Here is a 25,556-nt window from a genome sequence, read left to right as displayed (position 1 = left end):
TTCCCTCGTTGCGTGGTATTCCCCCACTTTCCCCTAAGTGCTGCTTAGATATAAAATCCATCCCTGTAGTAAGCTTTTTAAAAATCTGATTTTTCAAATGGCGTACTGATGACAGAATCACACTCAAAATGAAAAAATCGAACTGTTTCCTAAAATTGTGTATCACGAGGCAATGACTGTCTTTTGATGTTATTTACGCTATGGCATCGAAAACTGTTTAAAGATAACGCTGAAAACACAGGAAACCAAACGAAGCAATTATATTTTTTTTCAACTACTCGACTTATCGCCAATATCTGCATCAGATTTTCTTCAAAACCTAACCGGGTCATTTCAGAAATAACGTTCTTTTTGAGACCAACATTTTTTTTCTTTTTGTTGTGAAGAAAACCGAAAATTTTATTTTTATATTCTATCTGGCCTAACATTTACCACACACTATGTGGTCACTAGTGGCAAAGGGTAATAGTTTCAAGAGAATATGCCCAACGTTCTACTCCTACTCCTCCTCCGCCTACTACTACTAATAATAATAATAATAATAATAATAATAATAATAATAATAATAATATAAAATGAAACAGATTATATATATATTTCACTACAGAAACACATGAAGACAAATTCACATAAATTTAACGTAATTGTAGTCCATCGACAGCACTTATTGGATCCGGGTCTCAATTGAAATCCACGTATACGACTCATAGCTGATCTTAATTCGCCGATACTACAATGTAATTGTTATAATTGGGCGTGATTGGGTGAGGAAGATGGATTATCACATTATCTGCGCTTTACAAGCAACATATGTTCTTTAGTCTACTTGTGCTGCAACAAACTCCGCTTCTAAAATTTCGTCTTTAATTATGTTGTTCAAAACACATGACAAGCATTCAATCAAGTCATTTTGTGTGTCACTTAATTCCCCTTTAAAAACAGAATCAGACTTAAAATTTTTTCATACCCTGCTCTTTATATATCAACAACTTCATTTTTTTTTTTTTTTTTTTGTACCAATGCATACAGAACTCTCTTGCCCATTGTTTATTCTATTTTCAACAGAGGCGTTGGTCTTTGTTCCTGAATAACACATTAATTTTCAAAAGACCACTGACATAGAAAATTTCATATTCTCTACTTACTGACTTTCTCTCATTCACTTTTGCAAATGTAAGAAAAAATGTCACTCACAATATCTCAAAACACACTCTCTCTACTCAATTCTAATGAACTCGATTAGTCTGATTTCGTACGGGTTTGCGCCAACATAACGAAATAAAGGGGAATTAGTTTGCGATAATAGTCGTAGCATCTTTAGAAATGCTTCATCCAGCTTTTGCGTTGCGTTAGAGTCTGCAAAATTAACCAAAGTTGGTATGAAATGGGGTCCTATGTTCTCTTGTTCTTTATTTGTTTGACATATCGAATCGAAATCGAAGGTCTCGAGAGAAACGCTTTATGTAGAAACGAAAGTCGATAAGCGCTTAGGCCGGTCTCTTTCGCAGGTTATTACCAACACGTTTTCTCGCGGGATTTTCTGAGTAGCTTGGCGGTAGTTCTACTGCCCCCTGAGACACTGCTCGGTGAGCCTCCCAGCAGTGCTGTTAACCACGATTTCTTTATCGAACAATAATATTTTTTTTTCAACTTAGAAAACTATCATACATTCTGTGCAAAGAAAATGAATTAATTATAAATTATAATTTCTGAAAGTAAGTGGGTAGGCCGGGCCTCAGGCCTCTTACGACGCTTCGCCACTGGTGGTCACTCAAGTACTATTTGTTAACAGGAACGGAGTATACCAAATGGTAATAGAAGTATTCAGATTGATTACGTAATGATTACCAAATGTATGTTACGGCTTGTTTATTCCAGGGGTATAAGTGGATCAGAAAAGGTGGGGAGACCGTAGGTAGCGGCATGACTAAACGCCGTTCCCCCTGCCTACCTTTGCCGATTGTAATTTTTTTTTTACGAACTGGGAGGATGCCATACATATTTTTTCGAGGTGGAGGGTCGGCGTTCCCCGCACTTTTACCCCTGGTTTATTCAATATATAAACTTACATTTTCAGCTCTAGTTTTAAGAATAGTCTGAGAGTAGAGGTATTATCTTTTTAACGATTTAGCCCCAAATCTTTCGCAAAATAAGAAGTTTGATATAATTATTCAAGAACTTCTTTTCTAAATGAAAGCCAGACCATAATAAGGTAAATTCAAAGACTACCTTCTTCTAAACATGAATGATGAGTATTAATCCTGTTGTTAGGAAAAATTATTACATAAATGTCACATTCCTCTCAAAACGTTTCAAGATTCGCTTTAAGATTTATAAATGCTTCGGATCTTAAATTACTATTTAGCATAAAGCAATGGCAGACTTTAATATGGATCATGTTGCACACGCAGACAAGTGTCTTTATTTTTCACCAGTGGAGTTACGATCCAAAATGGTCTTAACATGCAAAATAATGTATATGAAATGTTTAAGTTCTTCTATGCTTCTTAAACTTTGCATATAAATGTTTCATTGAATCGTCCAACAATCTCTCGTGCCTTTTAACTTTATGTCGCGGAATCGTATCCTTTTTCCCAGGAACCATTCTATTGTTCTCATCATTCTCCAAAAACTCCTGGATAACTTTTTTCTTCCTCAGAGATAAACCTTCTTTTACCAAATGTTTAATGTCTTGAGTAGACGTTCGTGTAACTCTGTTCGACGTAAGTGATTTCAAGTAGTAGAGACATTTGTAGTTTTTCACTAATTTCCCTGCTAATTTTACCAGAAAATCTTTCCTTCTCTTTCGGGACAGTTCTTCCGCAAAACTCTCTCGTATCTGTTCCTCCATGACAACTCCTCCAAACGATTTCTTACTAATCGTCGGAGATACTTTTTGTGACGTCAGCAAACATTTTCCATTTGTATTTGGGCTGTCTTTATTATTGTGCCTTTCCTTTCAAGACTATAACAGCGCTTTCGATATTTTTGAATTTTTTGACATCCATTTCAATTTTCGTTCTAAATGTTTGATCTTTTTTGAGTGTATTCCTCTCCTCTGCTTTTACGACCTAATTCTCCTCTCGCATTGCTTTTATTACATACTGTAATATTGTCATGGCTGTCTTGAAAACACCCCGGCGAATCCTGCAAATTTGGACTTGGAGGAAGACTACTTAAAGCCAAAGTGTCCAGCAATATTTTCTTTTCTTTCAAATTTTCTCCACTCTCCACTGTTTTCTTAAAGCTTTTCTTTCACGATCAGTCATATTTGTCTTTGCTGTTTCGATTTTGTTTTGTTCCACTCTCCTTTTATATATTTTTCTTCCTTCTTTTCATTTCTTCATATCTCTCTTTATCCCTTTATTTTATTCGATATTTTTGCATTTTTTCTTTGACACCTTGCTTCCTAACTACACCCATCTCTCTGAAAAGAAACGCACATGCAAAGAATTACCCCAATAAGTACGTAATGAATATAGCCGTAAACTACTATTCAGAAAGGTGAATTGTCGCTTTCAAGGCATGAGGGAGTATGTTGCCCTTTTCTCGGAAATACATTATATATATATATATATATATATATATATATATATATATATATATATATATATATATTCCTGTCGGCCTGGATGGTAGCAAATCGTGATAGCTGTATTGAATTCATCTAGCTTTGAGAACCCAAATCGTGGCAGTTTTTATGGCATTAAATGAGCACTTTGGAAGCAACTTTTATTTGCTTCTGTAAAATGTTTACACTGTACATTATGACCTTCTGCCCTGAATGGGTGGAATTGTGTTAACAAATGAAATTTTACAGTAAATGCAAACATAACTGAATACCTCTTATCAATTTTCATGTTTGAGAATCAGTAATTATACCCATCTCCCTCAAAAGAAATTGCATGACATGTTTCCTCTCTGAACTGGTTATACTTCAAAAAGTTGAATCTTCTTATGTATACATATTAAAAACTCATAATACCGATTCAATTAATTCAATAACGTTTCTTTCCCTTATTGCCCAAATGAAAATTAAAGCATGTGACTCTACAGGTGAATTATTGCTTCTTGTGACACGGAAACCAGAAATTCGGGTTTTATCCCCGGTCGAGATGCAATTTGTACAACTTGCACTTCCATATTTACCCCTTCCATTTGTAATTATAAGGTAAACCACTCTTTGCGCATTATCCATGTATCACACTTCTCGTTGTAATTAACATCAAGCAGAAAAAGTTACTAATAATATGTACTATCTCAAGTGTGATCGCTTAATTTCCGTAATCAAAGGATAAAAATAAATTAACCAAAATAATATGGAAAACTTTTCTATTTTATTTACGACTTTCCGGAACTATAGATATAGTCGATATGTACACAAACTTTCGAATGGAAAATTGTTTAACCATTTAGGAACCTTGACAGCAAAAATTTGAAGATTCTTTCCCCCAGGTCATAACATGCGAGGATTTTAATAGGCACATGTCTAACAAAATCAACCTCAAATATATATTTATACATGGGCGCTAAAAGCGAGCGTGAGTAAGCGTTATATTTATTTGACTTTCAGCAACCTATTTGAAAGTTATTCGGCCAAGTTCTTTAAATTTTAATATTATAAAGTAACAAAAAAGTTCTCTCGCTTTTTGTGGAGGTCTGTGTTCAATTGGCCCTCACACCGTGAGTTAAATGCAAATGGAGATAAGACGAAAGTCTGTTTTTGGTGTGAATATACCCAACATACTAGCTGATTGTGGCAGTTCAGTAACACAGTGAACTTGCGTAAGGACAGAGTAAACATGGAAACTCTACAAAGAGCCCTAAGGACGAGTATAGTTTACGAGTTCAAACTGGGTTCAAACGCCGCTGCAGCAAAGAAGAAGATATGCCAGGCTTTGTGAGAGTATCGTGACTACGCGAACAGTGCAACGGCGGTTTAACAAGTTTAAAAACGGTGACAAAACACTGGAAGACGCACCACGTGCCGGAAGATCAACACATGTACAAAATGAAGATCTTCAGGCAGCAATTAAGGCGAACAATGCCCAGGGATGTGAGAAATTGAGACTACAATTCAGTGTGAGTGAAGAAACCGTTCGGCAGCCCCTCCATCAACTTTGGAAGCACTACAAGTTGTGTCGATACGTTCCCCATGATTGGATCCGAACCAGAATGCAACGCGAGCAGATACCAGTGTTTCTTTGCTGTCTTGTCTGAGGAAGGAGAATTTTCTGGAAGGGTTTTGATATATGATGAGAAGTGGGTCATGTACAAAGCTTCACGGTGCCGTCATCATTGGTGAGCATCTCATGAACCGGTTCAAACACAGCCAAGACCAGCACTGCACCATAAGAAGGTCCTCCTGTGTGTTTAGTGGAATGCTCGTGGAATCGTGCATCCGGAACTGCTACCAACTTGTTAGAGCATCAATGCAACTGTGTACTGTGAACAGTTGGTTTATATTCAAGAACAACTTAAAACTCTACCTAGGTAGAGCCAGCACAACTGGATTTCAAAGAGGTCCTGCTGTTGCAGGACAACACTAAGCCCCACGTGGCTAGGATGTCCTGGGACACCACTCTGATTTTTATGGGAAATACTACTACATTCGCCATGCTCCTCGGACATTGCACCTTCCAATTACCACCTGTTCTACCGCGATGGTATCCATGGCCTTCCAGAGCGTTGGCAGAAGGTCGTTGATGCTTATGGGACTATTTTTGATCTTCAAGGTACATCTTAGGTCACATATCGATGTTCGAAGGTTGTGGGTGAAAAAGCGACAGAACTTTCTTGGTTACCTTTATAATAACAAAGCTCCGCCTCCCTTGGAGAGAAGGGGACGCTCGAACCAAAATTATAACATCTTCTCCAGTTAGTAGTCGAGGTATGAAAGATTTCAAAATTTTGTAAACTGTAGATAGCCCTTGGATTATGTACTTCTACTTTTCCTTATAGAGACAGAGCCTCATTTATAGTGCGTTTTTATCTTTGTAAATAGCTTGCAAAACTTTTAAATTTTGATGAGAACACAGCCAGGCATTGGATATTTTATTTTATTTATTCTTTTGTAACACGTTGAACTATATATATTGAATTACTAAAAGTTTCTTACTAACCTTTACAATCTTTTTATGAGACGTGTTTTTATTTTGTATTTTTGCTACTGTAGGTCCTTAAATCTATTGTTAAAATACTTGAGTTTGTGGAAGTTTAATTGAATATTATCTCTCAAAATATTTCATGGAAAAATAAAACAAAAAGATTACGTTATCTCTATTACTTTGCTCGTACCAATCTGCCACAAACCAGTACCAATCCACATGGGGAAGATTGGTGCAGATTGCAGACCTTTCGTAAAATGTAATTTACTCCAGGTAGGACATTAGTAGATATAATATTGTACATTGTAAATATAGCTAAATCATAATCATAATCATAATTTATTGCATCATACAACGAAATTGGACATGTCATTTATATATATACCAGTATACATAAACATACATACTATTATTACATATCAATTCTTATGGTTTCACTAATTTACTTACTATACATTTAATTTTACGTATACGAATTATTTTCTACATATTCTTCAACCGAGTAAAAGCAATGTTCTATCAACTATCTTTTAAGTTTGGATCTAAAGCTATTGACAGACCTGATTTTTTATACATGATGGAAGTAGATTGTATAATAGAGTACCTTTGTGCGAAACTGATTTATTGTATATATTTGTCCTATGTGCATGCAAGTGAATGTCGTCTTTACTTCTTGTGTTATAACTGTGAATGATTTTGTTAACAATAAATTCACTACTATGTTTTTTCAAATACATTAATATTTCGAACAAATACATTAAGGGAAGAGTCATTATTCCAAGTTCCTTAAAAATATTTCTGCAAGAAGAGTTCCATTTTACTCCTGCAAGTATTCTTACTACTTTCTTCTGTAGTCTAAAGATAGCAATACTTTTAGGTGCATTTCCCCAGAACAAGCCATATTTTATTGTAAAATGAAAATTTGAGTAATATCTACACTTAGCTGTTTTTACATTAATCTTATCTCTTACACATCTAATTGCATAGCATAGTTTGCTTAGTTCATTTCTTACATGTTCTATATGTGGTTCCCAGTTGAAATTATTAGATATTTTAACTCCGGGAAAGGTAGCAGTTTCTACATATTTAACTGTTTTATTATTTATTTTTATTATTGCATTGGCTTGATTACTTTTACCATTGTTAAAATTTAAGGCACATGTTTTATTTACATTAATGATTAGGTCATTTTTATTCATCCAACTTGAAAGTTGGTTCATTGCCTTTTGGCAGTTTGAAGATAATTCACATTCATCTTTCCCACTAACTATTATGTTTGTATCATCTGCAAATATAAAGTCACACATGAACTATTAATACTTTCAGAAAGATCATTTATATAAAGAAAGAGAAGTGGTCCTAGAACTGATCCTTGTGGTACTCCACGATTAATAATTTCTTCACTTGACACACATTTTTGAATTTTATTTTTAACTATTCCTGTGATTTCAGTTACTTGTTTCCGATCTTTAAGGTATGATTCAAACCATTTATTTGCTAAGCCTCTAATACCATAGCAACTAAGTTTTTCTAGCAATATATGATGATTTACTAAATCGAAGGCTTTTCTTAGATCTAAAAATATTCCTATAGATAATTTTTTCTCATCCAGTAACTTTCTGCAGTTTTCTAGAAAATGAAAAATTGCTGTCTCAGTAGATGTACCTTTCAAGAAACCATGTTGTGTGTTGAATATAATAGAATATTTATTAATGAAATCCATAACCCGATTGAACATTATTTTTTCCAGAATTTTACCTATAATGGGTAGCAATCATATCGGTCTATAGTTTTCTATTTCATTGAGTTTACCTTTTTTGTGCAAAGGTTTAACTTTAGCTATCTTTTAGTTTATCAGGAAAGGTTCCTGTGGCGATTGAAATATTTGAGATAACATAATGAATATTTGTAACAACTTTTTACTAAATTGTTAGATAATTCGTCCTACCCAACCGAATTCGAATTTTTCATTTGTTTTATTATGATGCTTATTTCACTCTCTGTTACTGGTTTCAAGAATATAGATTTATCACATTTTTAAAGTTCCGATAAGTTAGTTTTACTAGTTCCTTTGTTTTTAATAAGAGTTTGCCCTACATTTGTGAAATATCTATTAAAAGAAGTTGCTATGTCCTTTGGATTTATTATGCTATTTGTATGGGTACTACGTGTTTGCATGTTGAGCTCTTCTTTAATTATTATCCACATTACCTTTGTTTTATTGTGTGACTGAAGAATTTTCCTACTGTTATAATTTTGTTTCGCTAACTTCAACAATTTTTTATAACTAGTTTTGTGTTGTCTGTAAATTAATTCATTCATCCCTGTAGAGTAACGCTTCTTAGTTTTATTTAGTTGTATGTTTACCATGTTTGCTTTTAAGATTTCAGGTGTAATCCATTTTATTTTTTTCTTCTTTATTTTACTAAAATTATTTTTTATTGGAAATGCTACTTCAAAACTGTTTTACAGTATCATATATTTTCTCATATACGTCATTCACGTCGGTTAGTTCATAAATATCATCCCACGTCTCCAAGCTAAGCAAATAAACAAAATAACTAATATTATTTGAACTAAAGAATCACAGTTTAAGTAGGAAAAAAACATGTTTTTCAAGCTTACGATATGTTCTAAAATCTTGGATAAGTAAAAATCGTACCAAAGTCCCACCCTCTCCCCTACATGGGATTCGTGATGGTTAATTGAAGCAGTAAATATTAGTGGCGACGAATGTTAGTGTTACAGCACTGCGCAACGACCCAAGTATTTCAAGGAAAAAATATTACTACCAGTAAAGACCAAGAAAAAATATTTTCTCATACTCCCATATATACTTTAAATAACATAAGTTTTACTACTGTAAGTGTCAGTTCCGTTAATCCATTTTAAAAAAAGGGTAAAACAATCGGATGTCAGATTTTAAAATGGCGGACGTCATTGTCATGTATCCTCAAAAACTTTCTCCCACCCCTATTAATCACATGGATTCCTTATTTGCTTGTATCTTGCAGCATTTGACATTTATTAGGAAATTTCAATACTTTTTGTACTACTATGTAGTGCCCCAAGGTCAAAAGAGGTGAAGCACAAAATATGTCCATATCTTAAAATAAACCTTATGGCATACATATCATATTCTGAAAATTTCATGCTTTATTCATAAAGTGCACAATTGTTCACATCACCCGCCCAAGTATTAGTAAATGAGTCCAGTTTATATCTCCTGTCTCTGATCGATCTTACTGCAATACAAGAAACCACAATCTACTGGCCATTACTCATACATATATTAAACACATCTGTTAAACATAATTCATACATTTATAGTTTATAGTAATTTGAAATATCATTATACCAATATTACAGAATACCTTATACACAAATGGACCTACATTGTTAAATTGATATTACTATTTACATTCCACTTTATGCAGCGTCGTATTGAACTATGGCTATTGTCATACTAAACGCATGACTACTGCAGGAAACATAGTCGGTCTTTAGTATGGCAGTAATCACACGTCAGAACGACTCTCCATAAGGCCTATTGTTACTATTTAATTGATTATATTCATCTATTATATAGAAACAATGTGACGATAGGTAGTCTTTTAATTTTCATTTGAATGCAACGTTAGACTTCATTACCTTTAATCAGTCTGGTAACATATGTATAGCATAACACCAGCATACATTACTCAATTTTCCTATATTGCTAGTCTATGGCTTGGTGGATGAAAATTAGTCTTTCTTCTTGTGTTACAATCATCCACTTCATCGTTTGTGCACTCACTTATATTGGATCTTACAAATTCTATTAAGCAATATATATATATATATATATACAAACATGGTAAAGATAGTATAACAATCACTCTGAAATATTTCCTACAAGACTCTCGGGGTCCTACACCAGTCAGGATTTGTACAACTCTTTTCTGAAGAACAAATATATCGCTACTTTTTACAATATTTCCCCAAAATATTAAACCATATCTTTATATAGATTTAAATGAGTAGTAATATAATGTTTTTGTTCTATTTTGGTTAACCGTGGGAAGTAAAACTTAAAGATTTCATTTCATTTTTTCTATTTTGGTTTATATTATTTTTAATGGTTTCTACGGCGAAACAAATTTTCCTTAACCTATTCGATATTTTTTCTATATGATAATCCCATTATAAATTCGCTGATATATGTACACCTAAAAATTTTACGGAACTAACTTGCTTTATTTCGTTTTCTCCTACTTTTATACGTCCTCTATCTAGATTGTAGTTTGTTAATTTAAAGCTTATTAACAAGGTTTTCTTCTGAATTTTCTATGGAAGACCTTAATTTAACGTCTCATGAAAATGCCGGAAAGGCTAGAGACGGTGATGGTGAGAAATGAATGAAATAATGGAATGAAGAAACTAGGAAAAAACTGGAGAACCCCAGAAAACTCATGCACACGGTGTTCGTTCACCACAAAGCTCACTTGGCGCGAGCTCGGATTGAACACGACTTCAAGCACCAGAAATGAATGCTGTACCATTGAGCCATCGCACCCCAAAACTATATTATGCAATCATAATAACAGAAAACAATTTTCTTTGTGTTTCTATATCAGTTTTTGGGAATCTGTCGGGAATATTCCAAAAAAATACTTTCCCTGGAATTTCCCCATTACTACTTTTAAGAACTGTCGTCTCAAATATGCTCTTTGACTTAATCTCCCTCGACACTCTTGTTACCAAAATACTTTTCACCTCAATGTCATAAGATTTGTTGCCAAATTGAAGTTTCGTCTCTAACCAACCTTACGTTATAGGCATGTAAAAAGATTTTCATCTGTATATACAGCCGCGTTCCTAACCAGCACGTTTCCTAAAATAAACCACTACCTATAGCCATCCACACCAACACTCTTACCCTAGTACGCGTTGACAAATATTCTGCGAATGAAACTTTTGTGAAAATCGTTTCGTACATCCTTCGCATCTAAACAATATCTCAAGTGTATGAACTACATAGGGCGTGCCGCAGTTTATCAACCAGGACGCTTAACACAATCATCGTATGTGAGTGTTCTCACTCGTATATGATAATGCGTATCTAGCCAAAAAAAAAATTCAAATATACCTCTTCCTTCACTGTCAACACACAAGTATGGAAAGCCTATTTCATTTGTATGTCACAGCATAAAACCACTCCAATCTTTCCTTAGAATAAAATTCTTTACAATGTTCGTAAATAAAAGAATTTCTCAATACACGTTGATATATCTTCTGGCAAAATTTGTTTCTGTCTAAACAACTTTGCCGATTCTTGACACTTAAACAGATTCTTTACATGAATGTATGAACATGTGTCGTGTCAAACTTGATTTATGTCGTAATATTTTTCCACATTCTCCACATGTAAAATGCTCCTCACCTGTATGTATTAACATATGAGCTTCCAAGTTAAATCTATGTTCAAAGCACTTGCCACATTCTTGGCAAGAAAAAGGTTTTCCACATGTATGTAATAACATATGTCGTGTCAAACTTCATTTATGACGTAATACTTTTCCACATTCTTCACATGTAAAATGCTTCCCACCTGTATGTGTTAACATATGAGTTTCCAAATTAAATCTTTGTTGAAAGCGTTTGCCACATTCTTGGCAAGCAAAAGGTTTTTCACATGTATGTGTTAATATGATTCCTCCAAACACGTCTCACACTAAATCTCTTACCGCAAAGCTCGCAGATAAAAGGTTTATTTTCCGAATGTGTTGATACGTGTTCCACTAGAGTCGTTTTATGTTTAAACGACCTGCCACATTCTTGACATGTAAAAGGTTTCTCATGAGAATGCGTTATCAGGTGTTTTAACAAATGCGAACTTTTATAAAATCTTTTTCCACATTGTTTGCATGTAAAAAGTTTTTCACCTGTATGTATTAACGCGTGTGTTGCCAAAAGAAATCTTAGTCGAAATCCTTTCCCACATTTTTCGCACGTAAATGATCTTTGACCAGTATGAATTAACGTATGATTTTTTAAATCTGAATTTCGACTAAAGCTCCTACCACATTCATTGCATGTGAAAGGTTTCTCACCTGTATGAGTCAGTACATGCCTAGCCAAATCTGTTTTTAAAATCCAACCCTTCCCACACTGTTCACAAATAAACGGTTTCTTGCCATTATGAATTAAAATGTGTCGTTTTAGACTTGATTTCTTATAAAAACTCATACCACAGTCTTTGCATGAAAATGATCTTTCCCCAGAATGGCTAAGCACGTGCTTTGCTAAACTTGATTTGTGATTAAATTTTCCGCCACAGTCTTCGCATACAAAAGTTTCAAGAGCAGTATATATTAATATTTGTCTTTCTAAAACTGATAATCGAGAAGATCCTTCGTGAAACTCTCCACAAGTATGAGATGTCTCAGCTGGAAATGAAATTATCTCCTGTCGTCCTGCTTGTGTTGTCTGGGTATTAGATTTCCTGGAAAGAGTATCTTCATGGAATCTATTACGTATTCAAATAAATAAGGAAAAAAATCGAAAAAAAAAAGGAAAACGGCAAACGTTTACTTGTAAAAAAACAAAAATCAACTAACACTTTTAGGCGTCTTTCTTACGGCTCATTCATCAAAATGAGGAATCTATGAATGAGACAGACCGTGGAATTGCGTACCACAGATGAGGAAATTCACGAGAATATTGTTAGAAAAATGAAACAATTTGAGCTCCTTTGCTACTGAGCGGATACCGTACACGTCTTTCGTGTAAGAAACAAGCGATGGATTACCGGCAAGAGTTCATGTGGTTCTGATCTTATGGTAGGTTTTTTCAGCCCTCCAGCTCAAAAGTTCGTTAAACTCAAATCCAATACAATCGAATGAAATTTCTTACATAAAATGTATACTAAAGCCAGTGAACAAATGACTTACTGTCTACCACTTTCAAGAATGAAAGGAGCGAAATTATTTTGGTAACAAAAAATCAACAAAAAAATTCATAGATAATCTACATAAATTAATCAGGCTTCCTAGAGTGCAGTTCGGAGACCACAGGTTGGTAGTGCTAGTTCCGAAAAACTAAGTTTCATCGGCTAACGTCACTTTCTCCCTCCTTATGTTTCTTAGCGCACCTACCACTCATTCATTTCACACCTTTTAAACCCTAGTTATAGTAGTCTCATGGACGCTCATCGACATTAACATTAAACTGTGTCCATGATTGTACATTTGGTTCAATATTCTTCAAAGGACATTCAACGAACAGCGAAAGGAAATGATGGATATTTCAAAACTAAATTGTGATTAATTAATGAATTCCTTATCTGTAAAACTGTTATGTAATTCCGTCTTTGAAATCGTTGCCAAGCATTGAAGGCAGCTAGCTTTCACAATTCAACGTGTAAAATCACGCACTAACAAATATGATGAAAGAAGTGGATTTCAGAGCTTCAGGTCTTCACGTATTTCACCAAGAATACAGGAAATTCCATAAACTCGCCTCGAGTCGAGTCAAAAAAAAACTGGACATTTCCAAACTCAGGGTAGTAGCATCGAAGACCGATCAGGAGGGAAGCCTTGTTACTAGTGTGTATTATATGGATCATCAAGACGAAATCAACAAGCAGAAGGTACGTACCTGTTTCATATTTGTCAAAGCATAGTCATGAGTCACTGCTTGGGAAGTTTCAAATAGACACTACTGATCTTAAAATTACATTAAGACATTCCCCACAAATCCTATTATTTTATTTCAAACGAAAAAAATAATCACGATTTTATTCCTGTACAAGTTTATTAAGAAAGTTTAGTTTAACGCTCTGACATCTCATGCATACGTCCCGTTCTACGTAAATCATAGGTAACTCATAGCACAACCGCAGTAGTTCACATTTACGAGACAAGATTTTATGGATACTGTATTAAGAATATTGCGTAATTTTAAGTTTATAAAACAATGTTCGAGAAAATAAATTTTCCATGGTAGAATTAACATAATATTATAATAAATATTTTAGGTCATACTCAAGAGACGGTTCGACCTGTGACTAGCGTCATACTAACCAGGGATGACTCCCAAGTTGAACCTTGAATCTAGGGATAACCTATATAGTTCCTGAAAGGGTTTGTCGATTAAGGTCCAAAATAAGTTTCAACTCCATGCCCGGAAATGACGTTACCACTTCAAGGTTGGCAATATATAGACCAAATCGACCTATATGTCCGATATATCAAAGTGATCTACATGGCGTATAGATTAAGAATATAATATGTAGCACTCAATTATGCCTTATATAAATCAATAAAACCAAAAAGAACATTATTATTTCACTATAAATACCCTATATTAGTAAACCTATAAAGTCCAGAAAAGCATACCCATAATATCCATCAATAAGTCGTTTCGTATCACAACCAATATGACTTACTGCTATAGCTAGATGTGACACATTCAGTGAACATATCTCAATATCTTGCATGATTTCATCCACATGCCTTGTCAGATCAGGACGTTCATTATATATTTGTCAACTGCTAGTCTAGATGACTTTGTTTTATGAGGCACACGGTAGAAAAATGTTCAATAGATTTTGAGTTACTAATTAGGGAAAACTAGTAGGGCTAGTAATTTGAATTTCGAACAGCTTCCTCTTTGTAACTATATGAATCCCTTTGGTTACCCTTCAGGGTTTAAGCCCTCTAGCAACGACGAGGCCCTTACCGGAGCATGGCTTCAGTTTTCCGCTATGTGAGAGTCTCATTAAGTCACATGACACAGTCCTGGCAGCATTGTACTATCAGGATTTTGCCTTTGTTTTTAAGATGTAAAAGATGTAAAATTCAGTGTCCCACAATCACACTACGTCGTGATAGTAAGATTCACTAATATATTTTTAGTGAAATAAAAATTTTTTGGTTTTATTACCTTGATATAGGATATGATTGTGTAATGCATAAAGACAAGATTTTGTGTAAATAACAATTCGTAATTTCGTTATAAAAAATGCGTAAAGCGACATAGAGTCACTGAATAAAATTTTAACGTAAGAATTCTATTTACATTTGCAATTACAATTAATTAGCTTTTATTTCACCTTAATTTCCACTCACCAATCATGACATGAGCTCATGCATGACTATATTAAACAACATTTGAGTGTTTTTGAAATGACACTAAGCATTTTATTGAATAAAAGTATCATTTAAAGGGGAAAAAGCAGACAGAGAACAAATTTTAAAAAATACTTTTACTGTTTACGGTTTACTTATGCAAATAACACGTAAGCATTTTCTCAATGTTTTCTGGTGTTAAATTTATTGTTTGTCGGTAAGTATGTCATTGTAAGCAGAGAGCACACACTTCAAATCAACATTCGAAACTGATATGTACATTAGTTGGAGACACTTTCCACCGATTTGTGAATGCTCACTTAACGTACCACGCTACACTCCTTCCATACTATCCTCTTTACCAGTAGATGCCGTTTGCAGGTCATTTTGTAACTGAATGTAAACTTTCAAAAATTCATGGTGGTCTATTTTCTAAAAATGGGAATTTTCATCTCATTCCTAGAAAACTTACCATCAGGCTTTGCAAGTTTGACCTGGGAAAGATGAAACAATGATGTCAATGTCTTAGAGATCTCACCAGGTGGATTCACGGTCAAGTATGCACAAGGGAAATATAATGGTAAAGAATAAATCGTAAAAGCATCGAAAAATTGTCACTTTACCGTAAATTTCGTGGAATATCGAAAGTTGTTGCAAATTTCTATAACTCCACAGAATGTTGCGTTTAATCGCGAGCGTAATATGGCCAAACAAATAGCGAAAAAATATATATTTTAGGTAAACAACATTTTCATACAAAACTGACACATTTCGCGTTTTCGCATGTCACCAAAAAATCGTCTCTAGGCATATTCTATTCTTAATCTACAACTCATTCGCATTATTTTGATAGATAGGATATTAAGGTTGATATATATATATATATATATATATATATATATATATATATATATATATATATATATTCAACCCTGAAGGGGTAGGATCACTTCCGGAAAAGGTACTGAAACCTAGTTGGAAGTTCCTCGAAAGAACCCTGATATTATACAGGTATTATATAAAATGATGCAAACCACGATTTTTCTAGTGATCAGCAAATACATTATGACAAAAGTCAGAGTTTATTATGTAATTACTCTTACCTTTTCTGGTAGTTTAGACAAACATGTGCAAAAATGGGGCTTGCTTCTTTCAACATACGCAATTGATAAAATAACCAAAATAACCTAACTCCGCAAATATAATCACGTCGTAGTCCAAGCGTTTAGTACGGTGCTGAGGTCACGCAAAATCGTCTCGGAGTATCACCATTATGTTTATATATCATCTAATATCATCCCTAAAGCATTTTTTTAAATTTTAAGCTGATTTTGTAAAGTATATATTTTAGTTATAGCTGAATGTAGTACGCACTATATTTCTGTTTAATTTTTTAATTTACATTTCTATGAAATTTTATCGTTTTTCCTGTATCACCAGTTGATTCTCCTTCCAGTTAGAACAAGAACCAGAAGAATCATATCGCTCACATGTTTCCGAATATGTAAGGATTTTATTACACCTGGTTTATTTCTATAACTTATAGCAACTGGTCCTTGATTCTGCGATACAATGCACTTTTCCGAGAACTGATAAGTATTGACAAATATTGGGGAAGGTCTCGGGAAATATGGGGAACTGCGCCAGGTTTAAACTTCTCTCTCGGTGGTTCTACTTTCTCAACCCAAATTATACTTGTCGACCTTCAGAAAACAGGAAGAAAAATGACAATCCCAAATACTGCTATTTTGCGTCAACAGTCTGTCTTCCCTTGATATTGCTTTAGATCAATTACAGTAATTCATTTTCATCATTTGGTGCAGTGATATATATTCTTAACGGCAACAGTTAGCACCGCATCCTGTATTTAACACCCGGTAAAAGGTACGATAAAATTGTTTACTATACCTTTTTTTTTTTTTTTTTTTTTTTTTGCTAAAAATAACAGAAAATCTCACTCTTGTACAGTCACAGAATTAAAATATTAGCTACCCTTTACGACTTTTACAAAACCACCAAACTATTTAATAAACAAATCACTTCGATATATCTCACTGCTACTGCTTACGGCCGGCACGCAATATTGAACTCTGCAGACAACAGTGTCATAGTTTTGCAAGATTACTGCTTCCACTGCTGAAAGAAAGGATTTTTCTATTCGTTATGGTATACGTATGGAGAAAAAGGTAGATCGGAGCCCAAACGTAATGCACAGTTCACAATAATTTAAGCCCCCTTTAAAAGTCAGCTCGTGAAATTGTGACATAAAAATATCGAAAATAACCGATATTAGTATCGAATAATTAGCTCCCAGAGCCGGCTGCCAGCTTTGATGCTATTTAAATTGAAGTTCAACCCAGACTAGGTGAAACACCCCTTTACATTCCTTGGGGAGTGGAAGAAACATTCATAAAAATAATGTAAAGTGACCAATATTAGAGACTAATTCATAGGTTCTCGGGATCCTAAGTTGAGTGGCGACACTTCCTATATCATTTAGGTCTATATTTAACCTCCATTTGCACCCATAGAGTGGTGGAAAGGTTTTGAACAACGTCATCAAAATCAATTAGATCACACTGAAGCGACAAACGTAACACTTCACACAGAGCCTGCTCTAAAATTGACCATACGTGACTTCGCCCACACTTGTCCCCTGCGTTGTGCCGTGGATTACACCTACCGTTTTTTGGCTCCGCCTGTACTCTGAAAACAAACCCTTACCTCTTGTCTGCCTCTGAGCCCACAGAATTACTTCACGTCTCTTGGTTGCATTTGGGGTGTAAGAGCAACTCTCACAAATTCCTCCAAACCCAGATCTTAGACAATAAGAAGATAGGAATAAGGGACACTACAGTGTCTCCGGATGCACTTTTTGCTAACATGGTCCTTATCAACTACATGGAATCTATCAATCCTAATAATAATAAAACATTACTTTTCGCCCCTTCTTTCAACAATGTCAAAAAGCTACTCTTCACGGACTTAGGACAGTATTGTTTACACCTTGTTTAAATTATTGCTAAAATGATTGTTCTACTAAGACCACCTGCTTATAAGAAGAATAACTTTTGATATTTCTCAGCAGCGTTTATGCATACAATGATAACACTCAAGGCTTGGTGTTAATGTGGGCGTTTATAACAAACTACCATTAAGTTTGAACACTTATTTCATTGCTGAGCCCTCATTTCTTACAAAAGTCAGCAATGAAATAAGTGTTCAAACTTAATGGTATATTTTATTCCTCTACGTGTTCTACACCTTCCAATTCTTACCACGCAGACTGAAGTACAAGAAAAATGAATACTTATCTAAATATTGCAAGTGTTGAAACAAAAATATTTATACAGGAAAAAATGAACGGTTCTAAACAAACCTAAATGCCTGATGAGAATTGCTACCTCCTCCTAGACCATTCCTTTCTTGAACGTTTTCTTCACTCTTATCTCCAATACTGCCAGACTTATGACTGCTTGAATATTTCGTGTCGCTAGTAAAATGGTTTATTTTTGGTTTGATGTTACTGTGAGAAACTGTACCATTTCCAAGTATATCAGTCATTGACAAACGCTTGACTGAACATATTGCTTTCGAAGTTACACACCAATCTGCTCTTCCTCCATCCTCATTGACTTCTGAAGCGATATTCTCTCCGTCCGTTGCACTTTCTTCTTTTACCTTCCATTCTAAATATGTAGAAAGAGGGTCTCTATGGTCATTACTGTTACTGTCATTAATGATACTGTTACTGTTACATAGTTTATAATTGCATTCTTCAAATAATTCATTTTCAGTTTTTATTTCAAATTTAACAGCAACATTTTCTGTTTTCATTTCAACTTTATCAGAAGTAAAGTTCAAATAATCAAGAACCATATGCTAGCCTAAACACTTCACATCTGAGACCTCAGTATTTCATGTTCAAAAGAAATGAACACTTCTGAAAGCAAAAACAAAATTATTTTTTCTAGAAATATATGTATATATTTTTTTCTATCGTGGATATATATATATATATATATATATACTATGCTTTTACTTTCTTAAATACAAGTGGAGGAGCATATATTATGCTGTAAAAGGACATAATAGGATCATCATGGTGCTTATACCATATAACCTTTTATTCTCTTTTACGAAATTACAAACGATCTATCAACTATATTTACAAAATAATTTATTTAAAAAAAAAACATAAGGTACAGTAGTTTCCAAAAGTATGGAAACATTGTATGCATAAAGAGAGAATGTTGTATCACCACAATCTTTGGAATTCTTTGGCATCAATACAGACAAAATAGTTAAATAACGCTAAATGACCTTCCACTAGTGCAGCTACAAATCTAATTATTGTAGTACCAACATGTCATCAAAACATTCAGGGTTGTGCTATTCACTCACAGATTTGTTATTGGTATGAGACAGTTATTGCCAGAAAAGTACGACCTAACAATTGTGTTCATTGGAAACACAGCTGATTGAAAGCACACCGTTTGTGACCAATGTGGTTACATTTCCCGAAGAAAAGGTGCCCTTTAAAAATTAAAGTGATACCTGAGTGGGCACAATTGTCCTTTGGCTGTACTTCAATGAGTGGCAATACATTGTCTTACGTATATAACAATCATGGCACCAAAGTGGCAGATTTCACGTGATTCCTGAGTGAAGATGATAACTGCAGTATAGAATGAGTTAATTGGCAAAAATAAAAAAAAAAAAAACATTAAAAAAGCTATCCGCCACGGGAGCATAGAAGACAATGCGCCAAGGTCGAGATTGTCCTCGCTCTCAGATTCGCAAAAATGCATCGCGACGTCAGCATAGCTTTCTGGTAATAAGTAAGCGCAATATATTCGAAATTGTTTATTAAATGACAGATGAACTCAAAACATAAAGGGATAACCCCACGAGCGACTCAAGAATGAGGCAACGGTTAGCTGAGAATAATTTCAAAATGTGCGTGGAACCACCACTCAGGATTGAAAAAGCAGAAAACTTCTTCAGTGAGCTTGGGCACTTCGCAACTGCACAAAGGGCAGGAAAGCGGGATTATTCTCACGTTAATTAAAGTTCAAATATTTTTGTAAGTACGCGCCGTCCACATATGTTCCGAAAAACGCCTACAATCCCAGTGCTTATCATATACTGTGGATCATGGAGAGTGTTGATTTATAGTATGTGGTATTTCCGAGGGAATAACTGGAAGATTTAGTAAAAATCGAAGGAAATCTGAAAACAGATTATCAATGTACCTGAAAATGACATGCAAAACTAACTGACGTCTGATTCCAATAGGTTCGATTTAAAAGCAGAATAACTCAAAACATATATCCGACCTTTGTAAACACTATGTGTTCTCCCTAGGAAAAAAAAATCACTATACTTGAAAGCATGGAATGACTCGCCCAATCCCCCTATTTTAATCAAATTGAAATATTATGGAACGAATTAAATGTGAGAGTCTGCAAAGAACATACCAGAAGTGCTACGCACCTGTGGGACATTTTCCAGCAAGAATGGCAACGTATTCTCATATTAGTCATGCGACAGTTGATTCACCGCATGCCGAGTCTGCAAGGCAGTTATTATGGCAAAAGGACGGTTACCTCAACAAATCTAAAATTCACTAGATTTTTCATGCTGTACGATGATTGTATTCTGTAGGTTGTGAAATTATAAATCATGCCCGAACTAAGATATCGTTTACGAACAAAAAAAAAAAAAAAAAAAAAAAATCAAGCGAAATAAGGGCTACATGAATTTCTGAAGATATCATAGTGACCATGTAGCCCAGGTTAGTGCGTGTTTTTAGAACTTGTCGTTTTCATGGGAAATTTTTACACGAGAATTAGAAATTTTTACGGATAGGATACTTGACAGCATGCATAAGAAGGTTTATTTACGGTGTCTTTATGGAAAACGCTCTCCACAAATCCATAACGATTAAGCATTGTTACATATTATCAGTTATGAGAACTGCAACGAAACCCCCAAAAAAGGGGGAGGAGACGGGAGAACCACGAGAGAACCCACGCACACGGTCCGCTACAAAGTTTATTTGGCACAAGCTGCGATCGAAACAAGGAACCCATGCACGAATGCTCTACCACTGAGCCACAGTGGCTCATATCCCTATGCTTCTTCATTCTATATATAAGAAAAATTACCAATTTTAGATTTTACTATTCGGATAGACATTTATACACTTTTTCTTTTTACCGAGCCTTACTTAGAGTTGCAGAATCATGTAATTCTTGATAGTGTACTGACAATGAATAAGAAAATAACAAATTGCTTGTTTAAATCATGGTCTTTCTCACATAGGTCACTATAAAATTCACCTTTAGTAACCTACAGCTAAATTAGTTACAACTAAATCATACTTTACTCAACATCAATCGCCAGTCACCACTATCAACCCGCTTCTTTAAACATCCTGTTTTTTGCCAGTTTTGGCTCCCTTTCTGTAAACTGTTACCAAAGTCTTTTCTATAGACAAAAATCTTACATAAATAAGAGGAACAAAAGCAATGTAATTGTAATATCCGCATGAACTAGTTTGGCATTTGTGCCGTATCGCCGGACCACTTTGAAAACTGAAAAAAAGCACCAAAATGTATTGCATTAGGTTATATTTTGTTGGATTACATTATGTTACGTTAGATCACGTTACATTAAGCGTGCAGTATTACTTTAATACGGATCCATAGTATAAGTATTAGTAGTAGTAGGAAGAGTAATAGTAGTAACAGTAGTAGTAGGAACGGGTTTGTAGAACGGCAAGAGTTGGTTGGGTTCTGTTCTTCACATGAAATGGGCAAATTAAAGACCTGCCAAATTTTTTTTCTGTACATTTTACAATTTATGGATCCGTATAGTAAAACAAGTGTACCTCTCCGCCAAATAGTCCATCCGCCTCCACATAAAGTGCCGCTAACATCAAAAACAACCAACAAATACCACCACTTTCTTAACTTTTACTATTCCTCTTGCCTGCCTTGTACTCAATCTTCATCACAAACTTAAATTCTCAAATTGACCCGGTAAATTTCCTAAAAATGGTCCGGCTATACGGCATTTAACCCAGATTTAGGCTACCGTAAGTACCTTTAATTATTGGTTTATGTATTTGTACGTTAATCAAGACCTTAAGGTAATATCACGATATATTTGGTCAGGTTCCAGATCACAGGTTCTCCCTCCCATTTAGCTGTAATAAAGACAGAAAACAACGTGCCCTGCGGGGCTCTAACCCGCCTTCACTCGTTGACGCGCGCTCGGCAATAATATGTGAATTAAATATTAATCTTGGTACAGAAAGAAACCAATCTAGAAAATAATCCATATGGACGGACCTGTGCTCTAGAACCTCCCCGATATATTTCCATTGGTTGCACATTTATGTTCCGAAATAACATAATACAATAGGCCTACTAACATAAGTTTCACAAATATGTAGACACCTTAAGCCTCGGACACTTTTATGCTGGCGCTTCACGAATTAGCCTTAGCACACTAGACCATTATCGGAAAATAGGTAGGAGCACCAGCATTAAAGTTGTGTGTGCTACAATTGCAAATATGTCTTATGTATACCTCACACGGATGATTTATGATTCAGGAACAGAATTGAATAAAATACAGGACACAATTGGGAAGAAACGACACAATCTTGGAAAAGGGCATAGTCAGGAAATGGTCAACATCGGGAAAGAAGTTCAGACAATGAAAGAGGGCTAAAGGACAAGTTGAACAGGCCAAAATGTTTGAGGAAAGTGGGGATGTAAAATGAAGAAAGAAGAAAAAAGGGTGTATGTATGTGTAAATATATAAGAAAATGTAAGTGTAGTGAAGGTGTATAAGAAGTCCTACTCCACTCTCTTCCGCACAGAGTACCACAACACACGAAGCACTAGACGTAACGGCCACTGTCGAACTCCGACTTGAGATACTTCCGTTTGTTTAACTAAGTTAATGATGACCTATGGGGCAGTGTAACCAGGTTCTCGCCGGTAAAAACACATCTAACTGTCAAACGTCTCTCATATTGGAAAAATATCCCTACATTTAGTATGGAAAAATCTCATACAGAACATCTACGGGTAGGGGACGGGCATCGTGTCCGGACCCCCTCACCTAAAGTTCGTAGCATGCTTTCGGAACAAGTGTCCGATTGTTTTCACCCCTACAATAAGAATATATGATTTCTTTCAGTGTTTCTTCTTGCTAATGCATGTAAATCAAGATGTCATTAACACAGTACTTACTATATATAAATAAGATATGAAAATTGTGGGTTTGTTTCTGGCTACAGACGTAACAAATCTGGATAAAAAGGTGTAGTTAATGATACATTTGTACCTGTTGTATATAGTTGATGATGGTGATTGTTATTAGAGTTTAGCGTCCATTTCAGAATCGGTGCAATACGAAACGTGGATCTGCAGCTTAGTAGTAATGGCCTGATCTGATCGCGTTATGGACTTTTGCCCCGACATTTTTGATGTCATCGGTCAAATGTCAATGACCTTGGTCCGGGGTCAATGATCTACGTGTACTTAGGACCACCCCATCTAGATTTTGGCAGGGGTAATTTGGACCACCCCCTTACATTTTAAAAATTGCCAAATTTAAAAATTGGGTGTGGTAGCTTAGGGCCATAGTATGTACCTCTGTTAGTATTGGGGGTCTATCTCGTTCCCTTTCATGGGTAAAAAATTGCCGAAAAGTCAAATTTCGGAGGGTCTTAACCTAATTTACCCCCTTTCATGAGGTGTTATTATCTTATAATATGGATTATGATAAATTTGGGTGGTCCACTTCGTTCCCTTTTAGGGATGCAAAATTGCCAATATATAAACGTAAGCAATACGTTGTACCACGTGGGGGGCGCGGTGGCTCAGTGGTAGAGCGTTCACCTCTGGCGCTTGGGGTCCCGGGTTCGATCCCAGTCCCCGCCAAGTGAACTTTGTGGTGGACAAACACCGTGCTCTGGGTTTTCTCGGAGATCTCCCGTTTCCTCCCACTTTCTTCATTCCACGATTTCACTCATCTCTCATTATCACCGTCTCCTTTAACCTAACCGGCATAACCGTGGGACATAAAACTCAAAGATTTCATTTCATTTTTTTGTACCACGTGTTTTTGTTTTCTTCCCGCTTTATCCCCTTTGATGAGGTCCTATTACCTTATATGGTTATATGGTTATGTACAGGGGTTCATTTCCTATCACAGGACATAGGTACATTGGTGCACCGCTTTAAATTTTTGGGAGGGGTATATTGACCCACCCCTTGAAATTTGGAAATTTACCAATTTAAGCATTCGGTATTATAGCACAGGACCTTAATATGTATCGTGATAAGTTTGGGTGGTCCACCTTGTTCCCTTTAATGGGTAAAAAATTGCCAAAATATAAACATAAGCAATATGTTGTACCACGTGTTTGGATTTTGGCCCAATTAAACCTCTTTGATGAGGTCCTATTACCTTATATGGTTATATGGTCATATATAGGGGTCAATTTCCTATCATAAAACATGGGTATATTGATGCACCCCTTTAAAAATTTGGGAGGAGTACCTTGACTCGTCCACTCAATTTTAGAAATTGTTCAATATAAGCATTTGGTATCATAGTACAGCACCTCAATATGTACCACTATAAATTTGGATGGTCCACCTCGTTCCCCTTCATGGGTTAAAGAACTAACAAAAATCAAATTTCGAAGGTTATTCACTCAATTTATTCCCTTTGATAAGTTATATGAGTATGTTCAGAGATTCATTACCTTTATATGTTTATGTTCCCTTTTAAATTTGAGAATTATCAAATAACAAAAATCGGTAAACGTTTTCTAGGACCCATTGTAAATGTTGGTGTCTCTCGTATGGACAAATATTCAAATTTTAAAGGTTATTGACCTATTTTATCTTTTTTTTTTTAACGGCTTTATTATTAAATAAGTACAGGATTTAGTACTTTTTCATAAGACACAGGAGTATTTGTGTACCAATCTTAAATTTTGGGAGGGGTACATTTCTTATTGTTAAATCAATAATTGGTAATTGTTCTTAGAATTGGGTGGTATCTCATTCTTTGGGTAAATCATTGTCAAATATGAGTATGGTCACGTGATCTGTTATTGACCTATGATGGGATTAGGAGTACAGGACATTGGTACATTTAAACTTTGTAGGATAATTTGAGAATTGTCAAAATAAAATTACGTCATTGGTTTTGATTATTCCCTCCTATGCGCCAAATATAAACGTAAGCAACAGGATGTACCATGTGATTGACCTTGATGAGGTAGTGTACAGGGATTCATTACCTT

At 35.1% G+C, this 25,556-nt stretch overlaps 1 protein-coding gene across 3 annotated transcripts; it reads right to left on the bottom strand.

Annotated features, from left to right (window-relative positions):
* Positions 1 to 4,435: 4,435 nt before the first annotated feature.
* LOC145665037 (uncharacterized) lies at positions 4,436 to 22,751 on the bottom strand. Of its 3 annotated transcripts, none has more exons than XM_081732272.1 (3): positions 22,659 to 22,751; positions 18,597 to 19,160; positions 4,436 to 12,591 (listed from the first exon to the last, which is right to left on the bottom strand). In XM_081732272.1, the coding sequence occupies exons 2-3, from the start codon at positions 19,094 to 19,096 to the stop codon at positions 11,778 to 11,780; spliced, it is 1,314 nt and encodes a 437-aa protein (XP_081588398.1). In that variant the 5' UTR covers positions 19,097 to 19,160; positions 22,659 to 22,751; the 3' UTR covers positions 4,436 to 11,777. The 3 variants fall into 3 exon arrangements, with proteins under 3 accessions (XP_081588398.1, XP_081588400.1, XP_081588401.1); XM_081732274.1 differs by having other exon boundaries at positions 18,597 to 19,157; positions 22,659 to 22,749; XM_081732275.1 differs by lacking the exon at positions 22,659 to 22,751 and adding an exon at positions 22,328 to 22,644.
* Positions 22,752 to 25,556: the final 2,805 nt, after the last annotated feature.

This window comes from Thermobia domestica, chromosome 11 (genome assembly GCF_964235325.1).
Source record: "Thermobia domestica chromosome 11, izTheDome1.hap1.1, whole genome shotgun sequence".
NCBI classification, from domain to species: domain Eukaryota; kingdom Metazoa; phylum Arthropoda; class Insecta; order Zygentoma; family Lepismatidae; genus Thermobia; species Thermobia domestica.
The sequence above is the reverse complement of the archived record's forward strand: the minus strand, read 5'-3'. Positions and strand labels throughout refer to the sequence as shown.